Source organism: Sinocyclocheilus anshuiensis, unplaced genomic scaffold, assembly GCF_001515605.1.
Source record: "Sinocyclocheilus anshuiensis isolate Anshui unplaced genomic scaffold, SAMN03320099.WGS_v1.1 scaffold796, whole genome shotgun sequence".
Lineage (NCBI taxonomy): Eukaryota > Metazoa > Chordata > Actinopteri > Cypriniformes > Cyprinidae > Sinocyclocheilus > Sinocyclocheilus anshuiensis.
In genome coordinates this window covers 500,670-511,664 of record NW_015557105.1, presented here as the reverse complement: position 1 = coordinate 511,664, position 10,995 = coordinate 500,670, and the positions used below count along the sequence as shown (strand labels likewise).

Sequence of the window (10,995 nt, the reverse complement as noted above, 5' to 3'; positions counted from 1 at the left end):
GAGCGTCGGAAAGAGGGGTAGCCGAAGTAGCTGATGTCCTCAGAGAACATGGCGTCCGCGTCAATGATCACGCTGGGGTGCGCAGAGTGAATGTCCGCGTCTAGCAGTGACATCAAGTCTTCTGTGGAAGTATGAAAGGTATTGTCAGAAAAGTGTGTTAAAATAACACAGACTTGACCCATAACCGTTACCCATCTTCTGTGTCCGTTTACCTCCAGGTAAGTAGGACTCGCTGGCCGTGTCGTCTCCATCATCTCCATCCTCGTCGTCTCTGCTCAGCAGGTTGTTTACAGCCAAGTTCACATCAAGGTTTGTGCGCTGCAGCTCTCGAATGATGACACTCCTGGACTTTCCCTGAAGAACCACCTGGGCCTGTTTGGGGAAGCAAAGCCAATCAGTTACGAAATGACAAAGCAGGTCTGGGTCACGTCACCCCAAAATGAATTAAATAATAAAAAAATAATAGAATATACAAAATTAATACTATATTTTTTATATTTTTGTTAACTGCATAAAGCCCAATTTTATTACCTGCATTTTATTGAAAACTAACTTTAGCTATTAATAAAATAATTATAAATGCATGCAAAAATTTTTTAAACAAGGTTTGTAGTATAAATACAATATTTTTGCTTTATAATGTAAACTGTCATGTTTCTAAAATTGTATTAATGTGAAAAGCTATATGAATTGTTTTGTAGTATTTATACTTCAAACCTTTACACACAAACGGTGTTTAGCATATATTTTTATTTGTTAATATATTTTTGTTAATATATTTTGTTATATTATATACTGTAGCATTTATATGTGACCCTGGAGCACAAAACCAGTCTTACGTCACTGGGGTATATTTGTAGCAATAGCCAAAAATACATTGTATGGGTCAAAATTATTTATTTTTCTTTTATGCCAAAAATCATTAGGATATTAAGTAAAGATCATGTTCCATGAAGATATTTTGTAAATTTCCTACTGTAAACATTTTTTAAATACATTTATTTTACTATATTGTACATTATATTATACATATTATATTGTATTATGTAATATTGTAGTATTTATATTTCAACCTTTACACACAATGATTCGCATGCATTTATATTTGTTAATAATTTTAAATATTTTTCAATACAACGCACGCAGGCAATATCATCAAAATAATTGTTAGTTGCAGCCCTAGGTGTATTGCTAAATGACCAAAAAATTATTTCAGCTTTTTTTTTTTTTTCTCAGTTTAATTGCATGTCTAAAGCTAAAAACGCTACGAGATTCTCAATTGAGAATGAAGTTCTGTTATGTAAAAAGCTGAATAATATACACAAACATTACATGAAACTTATTAAGCAGAGCTATGGCAAGCACATCCAACTTAAACAGCCAAAATCAGGAATGTGGAAGAGGCCCATGAAGCGAGTGTTACCTGAGAGATGAGCTCCTCTGGGATGACAGAGGCTGGAATTACGGGCTGTGGCTGACTGCCCAGCAGGCCGGAGCCTCGATCTCTGCCAGTGCGGATCACACGGGTCTGTCTGCGTGAATCACGGGCTGCTGTGGAGGACCGGCCTGAAGATCCTCCTCCTCCAGCGCCTCCTCCAGCGGCCCCTCCGCTCCCGCTGCCTCCTGCGCCTCCACCACTGCTGGCTCCACCTCCACTGCTGCCACCATTTACTCCTGAACTCCAGCGGCTCCTGTCAGGCACAGCGACAATCAGGATCAGTATACGGCCAACAAGATTCCCTCTGCATCTGATATTAAACTCCAACAGCCCACTTCTAAGGACTAGTTTCATATTCTTTGTCTTGTAATCATGAGAGAATTAAGATGGATGTTTTAATATTGATTCAGTGATTTAATCAGTTTAAAACTGATTTAACAACTCAAGGTCACTCAAACGCCAATTATGCATTCATATATTTAAATGTTTTAGTATTTATCATCATACAGTTTTACTATGTAATATATTACATCTTATATAATAGAAATTTGATTGTTTATTACCATGTATATATTTAAATGTTTTGGTAATACTGTATAATGATAAATGTTATATAATATATATAGTATTGTTCTATATAATAATATAAAATTATATAATATATAAATATTTCTGTTTGTTACTATGCATATTCATAGTGATTCATTAAATGCAAATTATGACATATTTTTCCCTGTTCATTAGCTAAACATTTTGATAATGTACTTTACTGTATTTTACTTTAAACATTTTTCATTATTTAAAGCTACAATGGCTAATAAAAATATATAATATTATATAATAATTATTGTAATTATACAATATATACAAATATTGCTGTTTATGACTATATATTTTTGTACATTGGTTCATATGAAAATGCTTAAATATTTTTCATAAATACTGATTTTTCTCTATATATACACACACACACACTTCAACCTACTTTGTTATTATTATTATTTTCTACTAATAATAATCATTGAATCTCGTCAAAAAGTTGAAAATACCAGTTTATTTTTTTTATATATAGCACAGCTCTAACAAGCACACTTCAGAAAAACATTGAAATTTCAATGTTTCTGGAAATGGGTTTGTAGTGTGAATATTTCCAGGTGGGGATTTTATTGCATGCAAACAAAACAGCAAAATCATCTTTAAAAAAAAGTTTCTTATAACCAAAGGCATCACTGCACGTGTGCCTGCCAACGTTACCTGATGGCTGCATTTCTGATAGCCCTGCCACAACTTACCCAAGGGTGTTGCCTGCCAGTCTGCCCAGTGTGTCAGAACCAGACAGGAACCAGGGCGGATCACTAGTCCTGCCTGGCCTGGAGCTCCTTCCTGCCCCTGAGACACTGCTCAACTTTGAACTGGAAACAAAAGATGGGAGATCAGTTACAAACCTATAGTCTCACATGTGGGACCATCACAGACCCTGGAAAGCCCAGGCCTACGAGCCAATCGGCCTCTTGTACCATGGGGCGACTAACATGGCAACACCCTTGGGAATCAGAACTGACTGCAGCTCATTCCTCAGGCAAGAGCTGTAGGAAAGGCTGACAGGGAACTGCTAAAGATTTCCCCTAAATCATGTGCCATCATGCCCGCTAAATATTTCGGTCATATACAAACACCAAGGATTGCTTGTTGCACAAAAGGGGATTTGCAATGCTGCGACATGGCTTCGATCCCAAAAAAACACGAAAAGAAGCACTAGCCCACCTCCTCAGTTCAAACAAAAATGCACAAACAAACCACTGCAATAAGCAGTGAACAGCAAAGCGGTCAACATGAGCATAACAAGTCATTTTTGCAGTTTACTTTCAATAAATGGTCTTTTCGTACTCAGAAGCTTTGAATTGTAAGAGTTACAATATATTTTTATGTCTTAAATTAAAATTTTCTGTACCACCAAATATTAAAGTGTTTATAAGTTAGTGTTGTAACATGCTTGCATGTGTATTTGGTTTTCCCCATTTCAGTAATAAAACAACACTGCTGATAAAACCAGACGACAAAACCTGGCCATGCCTAATCTACAGGCTTCAGACTGACTGAGTTCCTTCCATTTGAACCGCTTCATAAAATTCCCTTCCTTCCATCACTAAGAATATAATGCAAGCACATATTTTCCATGCAACTGTAAGTCTACATCTTTGGAATAATTACTTCATCATATATAGTGTTCATATCTGAGCGTATTTACTAGGGCTGCACGATTAATCGCATGCGATATTTAACGCGCATCTTATCAGTAAAGCCGGTTCCGTAATCAGCAGTAAATCTCCATCACCTGCGTGCTTTCACATTGAGCAGCATTAACTACACAGAGCCGTTGTTCACTGACGAGCTGCGCTAAACCACGTTCATATTCGCGCGATTTTTTGCGCTGCTCATCAGTGAACAACGGCTCTGTGTAGTTAATGCTGCTCAATGTGAAAGCCCGCAGGTGATGGAGATTTACCGCTGATTACAGAACCGGCTTTCTGACAAGATGCGCGTTAAATATCGCATGCGATTAATCGTGCAGCCCTAGTATTTACACTACGCTAACATAAAAAAAATACATTGTCTTCACGCCAAAGCCCACAACACAACCTTTAATCATATAAGGTGGGTAATGCCGGTGAAAATTCAGCACACTTGAAACAGAATTAAGACAAACTTAATACATAAACCCAGAGCACTTATAACCAGAAGGGACAGATCTAGAGTTATTTTGCATGCCAGCTCATATATGCATTTTCCATGCATCTAACAGGGGTAATAATTTCTCACCCATCATTGCCATCGGGCTTGCCGAGCTCCAGTCGGTCAGGCTGGACGGCAAAGTTTATCCTGCAGATACGTCCATCCTGAAAGAAAAGAGTATGTCATTTTCTGCATTGCTTTGTTTTCATTAGACAAAATTAATTATATATTCATCCTCCTGTTGTTCCAATCCCATATTCTTTTTGTTTTCAATGCAACACAAAAGCAGAATTTTTGAAGAAATTATGCATTGCTCTTTTATATACAACAGTTCATAGTGAACTGATAAACTTCAAACACAACATAAAAAGGTCCTTTTGAAGCTTAAGAAACGGTCTCTGTGAAATTCAGTTTTTATGGAAATTGCTTTGAATTCAATGTAAATCACTTCAGATAAAAAGGTCTGCCAAATGCATAAATGTAAATGTAACGGATAAGAGCAAAAACCAGCAAACTGGTTTGGAACAACATGAGTACCAGCAAATGCCGTAATATTCATATTAGGGATGGAACGATTACCGGTTTGACAAAAAAATCATGATAAAATTCCCCACGGTTAGTTGTACCATTTCATATTTTAATATCATTAAAACTGTATTCGATCACCGTGATTTGAACAACTGAGGATAAATACGGTCCAGCATAAACAGTTTTTAATAACAGTCTCACGTGCGCAAAGCAGCAGAGTAGTTTCGTTTTGTGTGAAAACATGGCGGGAAGCTGGGAGGGTTTAAAAGAGTGCTAAGGGATTTATACAAATGAATTAATTATATGAACGCACCTCTGAAGGCTCTGACGTTCTTCAGAAAAGATTCAATGGCGTTTTGTTTTCATCTTCGCTCCATGTAATACCTAATAAGTAGTGTTCTTAATAGCAATGCTGCTTTGTTCACGGAGTTTACGGGAAACAGCTAATTTTGCTGTTTCGTAAGCACCACCCAGTGTCAGAGAGCGGATTTACAGAGTTACATTGACATTCAGCCTGTGTGGAGTTTTTGCCTGGCCAAAAATAAGACCGAATTTGCATGCCCTGCTGTAAATTTTGACCGGTTGTTGAAAAACAAGCTTATGTGGATTCTACACATTTAAACAATTCGGATAAGTTATCTAAAATTATTTATGGAGCATATAAAATGCATATAATCATTTAGTAATATTAATCAATTAGCATTTTGACTTAACCTTTTTTTTTTTTATTATTTAAAGGCTGAAATGTGAGGTTTAGCATTTAAAAAAAAAAAAAAAATTTTTTTAATAATTTAGCACCTATGTTTTTTTCTTATAGGAGCCAATGGCTCCTTACTCGATTTTTTTTTTGTCTGGAGCCCTGTAAACTGTTGTCAGTCATGTTGTCATTTAAAATCGGGCCATCATTGGTAATGTTATTGTTTTAGTGTTTATGCAAACTAAAAGTAATTGTATTTATTGTTTGTTAATTTTAAAGTCCTCCTGTAGTCAAAAATGTTATCCCTTAAACCTCATCAAAATTACATATTTAAATGTTTTTTCTTGTGAAAATAATTTTCTCAGTCCATAAAATAGCTTGAATGTCCATAAAATAGCTTGAATAGCTTGAATAGGTTGAAGTGCGGATTCCAATGTGGGAGAGGTGGGTCTGACTCTGGGCTACTTTTCCACTGTTGCCGCGGGTTATTTTTTAAGTTAGCGGTTCTAAATTCAAGTTAAACCACGGCTTCATAAGTTTTTCCCTCTTTTACTTTTGGTTTTGTGCTTGTGGTTACTGGTATATTTTGCATGCGAACTCTATGCTATGAACTCTATGCGCGCCATGTTTGTATAAATGGAGAAAGGGATATGCTAATGACAGGAATCTATCCTCTGACGTGATTGGTTATTGAATTTTGTGACGTAGCAAAAACCGAGGGCTGTTTCAAACCACGTTTCTGGGACTGCCATTGGCAAACTACAGTTTTAAAAAGAAAATACTCAGCAATGGTGTTGATTAATGGATTGGCACATGGTTTGTCTAAAAGCAAATTAAAAACACCACATAGACAAATAACAAACTTGATTTTCACTACAGGGGGACTTTAAATAAAAAACTTGGTGAAATGATTTATGTTTTCGGTATTTTTTGAACATTTCCAGCACATTTTAACAATACCGTGATAATACTGATAACCGTTATAATTTAGGTCACTATAAACGTGATAAGAAATTGTCATACGTTACATCTCTAATTCATATTTAGAGTAAATAAATACTAACCCTAACCCTATTGCTTTAAAATACAATGATCCACATGAAAAAACAAAACACTTCAGGTTTATGAAAAAGCCTGAAATAATGCATGATATAAAGTAAGAGTGCTGCATAATAAAGGTTACCTCAAGGAGAAATCCAGCATGATTTGGTCCAACCACACACTGCTTAAGTTTGGCCTGCTCCAATGGAACAAGGTGTGGATGACTGCCGTGTGGACAGAGAAATGTTAGTCAAGTGTTTTCACAAAACTCAATACTTCATTGATGTGGAAAGAACTCTAAAACCACTGGGCTTAAAAATGTAAATGCTTGGTAAAACATACCTGTTACAGTTGTATTTGTTGAGCTTTTCCGACACTTCACGGAGTCTGTAAGAAACATCAAAGGCATGTGATGCACTGGGCTTATGAAACACTCAATACCCACAGTAAATACAATTATTCAATATCTAAAATAATAATGTTCATGCCACATTATCAAAGGCACAGCTGAATGTAGAGAGTCATCATTTATATTGGCTTACTGGCCAAAACCTAGGCAGGAGAGAGGATGTCTATTACGGTTTGAATAGAGGAAATCTGTAGGAGACGGAAGGAAAACTGAGCAACAGATCTGACATGGTCAGAAAAAACCAAGTGCCCTTGTGGGTCATTTTACCCTTCACTTTATTCTGGGCATTTTACACTTATTCCTGTCATGTTTAAATACTAATACTACTAATAATGCTTTAATATACATATGCATAACTCATTTGGAAAATGCAATTTCAAACAACTTAATCCATCAGAATAATGAATGTTCAAACAAACCTGCAGGCCTAGTTTCAGTTCACAAACAAATGACCCCCAAGTCATCAAACATTTGTAATAAACTTGCAAAGATTTGTAATGCTTTCACTCACTATAATGATTTTACAATTTATCAGCAAAATAATTTGGTTAAATTAGTTATTACTTGCAAAATTCAATCAACATTGATTTATGATTCCTTAAAATAGCTAAATGGGCTTTAAAACAGAGCATATTTATACAAAGACCAGTAAAAGTCTCAACCAATACATCCGCTATAAATAATCATGTCATGGAAGAGAAGGATACAACAAACAAAACTTAAAATAAGATTAATAAATAAGATTAATAAAATAAGATCAAATTTGGTATAGGGCTGAAACTATTCCTCGAGTAACTTGATTTAAAAAAAATCATCGAGGCAAATGATTTGTCTCGAGGCTTCGTTTAGTCTGTTTACTGTAACTGTAAATATGCCTACATCTAAATGCCTCTTCAGACGCAGCTTCTGTTGCATTGCAAAGATGAATTTTGTTGATACTGATATCATTTGTTTGGTAACAGCCCAAATGTCTTATTATTCAAATTGACTGATTAAATGTAAGAATTGGACTCAAAAGATGATGCACACTTTTAGAAAAAAATGGCTTTATAAAGGTAAAAATGCCCATAAAATGTAAAAATCTATTTAAACCTATTGAAAAATATTCATTTCTACCACTGCTGTGAACTGACCAGCACATAGATTATGAAGGACATCAAAAACAAGTTTCACACACACACACCAGTACGTAGAGATATTTAAGAGGGTTTATTCTCCAAATAACTAATTTCATGTTGCAGAAAAATGCGTTTAGAAAGTGTATGGACTCTTGTTCTTGTTCCAAGTTACCTTCCTCTCCAGTGATTTTTGCCTCTTACAAAAGCCACAAAGCCTTCCAAGAAGACAGGCTTATGTCATGCTTGAGCTTTAGTTCGGCTGAAACTTGAAAGTTAAGTTGTAGGTTGTAATGTTTACCTTTTTAAAGTAATGTGAAATAGATTTTTGTCAGGGATGTAACGATTCACTCAACTCACAATTCGATTCGAGATTTCACAATTCGATTCACGATTTATTTTTTATTTTTTTTACAAAATGAGATTTAAGACAAATTATAAGTTAAATGTGTCCTTTTATTATTGCTTGGACAAAATGCTGCACATTTCTTTGTGAAATTGAAATATAACTATAATAATGTACTAATATAGCACTTGCATATTATTGCTCTTTTGTTGGTTTTGATTGCTTCTATTGTCCTCATTTGTTAGTCGCTTTGGATAAAAGCGTCTGCTAAATGACAACATTTAAATATAATGTAAATGTAAATAACAAAACTAAATTGAAATTTTAAAACAAGCCCCAAATCAAATACATAAGTAACACAAATAAAATAAATCTCTTCATATAAACAAAATAAGGCTTTGTCTGTGCTCTTTCCATTTAAAATGAGGCAACCACTGCATTTTAATTATGATCCAAACAAAGATGCTGCATACACACAACACGAGCAGTTTTTAATCTAAATTAGACCGTATAATTTCGACTTTGACTTCAGTTTTGTGAAACTATACATAAAAATATCTGCATGAAACTGCGGAGATGAATGAGACGCAGATTCACTCTCTGCCAGCAGGTGGCGCTTAAAGCGTTTCCTTGGTTTCCGCTGTAAACAAAGCAGTGCTGCACTTATGAACTTTAATATGCGTTATACAGAGGCAAGATGAAAAGAAAAAATACCATCTAAACTTTTCTAAAGACAGTAAGTTCCCCTCAGACATGCATTCATATAAACTCCTACCCCTAACTGAATCGCGATTTGTTTAGCATCTCAACCGATTTGAATCGTCACATATTTGAATCGATTTTCAACTGGCTCGCGGTTAATCATTACATCCCTAATTTTTGCATTTATTTATTTTATTTCTTATTTATATTTTTCTTTTTATTGATATATTTGTATTTGCATTTTGAAAAACTAAAAAGTGAGGCTCTGCTGGAAATCTTCTCTTCATTACGAATGATTTCATTTTTTCATGCCGCAAGATAACAGCCCTTAAAACCAATGACTGGGTATGAAAATAGAGATTTTTAGGCCAAACAATCAGATATAAAAACAAATGCATTCAATTTCCACCAGGAAACCTTGGGTATGAGTGCACCAGGGACAAAGAACACACTTGGAAGGCAGCGTGCAAACGGCTCCAAATTGGCTGAGGAAAAAAGATTTCTCTCAGATGTTGGCCAACTTTAGTCCTTCAAGCTCTTGGACAAAAAGTGTGTCATAAACCAGCTGTAAAACAGTAAAAATGGTTGCATACCAAAATCTAGTATGTTGCCTAGGTAGGCAGCATTTTAATGCACCATACACTTTTTGTCTAGAGCATTTAAATAATTTAAAAGACACAGGGCTACTGTCTATGTAGTACATTCCAAATAAGTCCCTTATAAGGTTTCATTTCAGTTAGGATGCTCACTTAGTAGGCAGCTCACTAGGTTTTGGAACAGAGCCAATGTTTTGCTTGGCATACTTGGCACACTAGTACAGCAACATGCCTACAGCATCATCTGAACAATGATAAGCAATAGAGACAACTTCTGAACACAAACACCATGATGTTTACAAACGATAAGTCATTTTTCAAATTACATACTCAAATTATTACATACAATCATCTAAACCTATCAGTAAGGTCTTCAGATTCTCATCTCATTTCAATACAATCAATACTGAACCACTGAGCAGCTCCTCTTTGTATATGACCTCTGTAGATGAACTCCATATGAAAACAAGAGGAAAGACCTGAAAGCAGCTCCCGCAAAAAATCTTCGTCCAAGTACTTTAAAAACAAACCAAAAACAACATGAATATGCTCTCCCACAATACCATAATGCATGGCACAGCATATTATATTGGCAGGGAAATGGTGCCAAAAATTGGGCATAAGGCAAACACATGCATACACAAGCTTTTCAATGCATGCACTTCATGATACAAACGAAAAAGCCCACGATCAGCGACATCATACTGCAATGTGCACAGAGAATATCCTTGCACAGCAGCAGTCTAAGCTACTGAGATCATGCTGAATCTAGCATGAAGGGGACACGTTTGCAGAAAGGTCCCTCGTTTTCTGTCAACGCAGCGCAGCAGAAAAGCCTTCAAGTCATGGCTCATTATTGCAGGACGTATCAGTGGACAATGAAGGATGGAGGGCTCCACGTACACGCTGAAACGTTAATGACTAGTGCAAGTATACATCCGTTCTGGGGATGACAGATAGTAATGAACAGGACAACCTAACCATAGTAGCGAGAAATGCAAGAACGTGATAACTTGTAGGGCACTAAGCGTCCAAACAAAATGGCTCAAAACTGCATTTAATCTTGATGCAAGGTATGTTTTTCCCTTTGTTGGAAATGATTACCTTTTGATGCATAAAGTGACTGAAACGCGATTCATAACACATTTTAATGCCATAAAGTAACATTTCCATGCATTCATTAAATAAATGGCACCATTTACCATAAAGAATAGCACCAACAATATTTTTACACTGCTGCATACTAAATTACTCTAGTTCTGACAGTGATTCACTCTCACAGCCTGCCACAGTCTTATTATCTGCTCTGCCAGAGTTTCAAAAGCAAAAATATTTTTACACTTCTATTATCAATATAAAAGATCAACATTTGGGGGGGGGGGGGGGGGGA

General features: G+C 35.8%; 1 protein-coding gene across 5 annotated transcripts in view; it reads right to left on the bottom strand.

Moving 5' to 3' along the window:
- LOC107677650 (E3 ubiquitin-protein ligase UBR5) overlaps positions 1-10,995 on the bottom strand; it is a 90,592-nt gene that overhangs the window by 76,121 nt on the left and 3,476 nt on the right. For 4 of the 5 annotated variants that reach the window (XM_016472637.1, XM_016472639.1, XM_016472638.1 and 1 more), the window contains exons 2-8: positions 6,780-6,824; positions 6,580-6,661; positions 4,259-4,335; positions 2,731-2,850; positions 1,424-1,691; positions 213-372; positions 6-121 (exon numbers count right to left, since the gene is read on the bottom strand). In XM_016472637.1, the coding sequence (XP_016328123.1) occupies positions 6-121; positions 213-372; positions 1,424-1,691; positions 2,731-2,850; positions 4,259-4,335; positions 6,580-6,661; positions 6,780-6,824 (868 nt within the window). The remainder of the gene's footprint in view (positions 1-5; positions 122-212; positions 373-1,423; positions 1,692-2,730; positions 2,851-4,258; positions 4,336-6,579; positions 6,662-6,779; positions 6,825-10,995) is intronic. The other variant, XM_016472641.1, reaches the window with a different exon arrangement.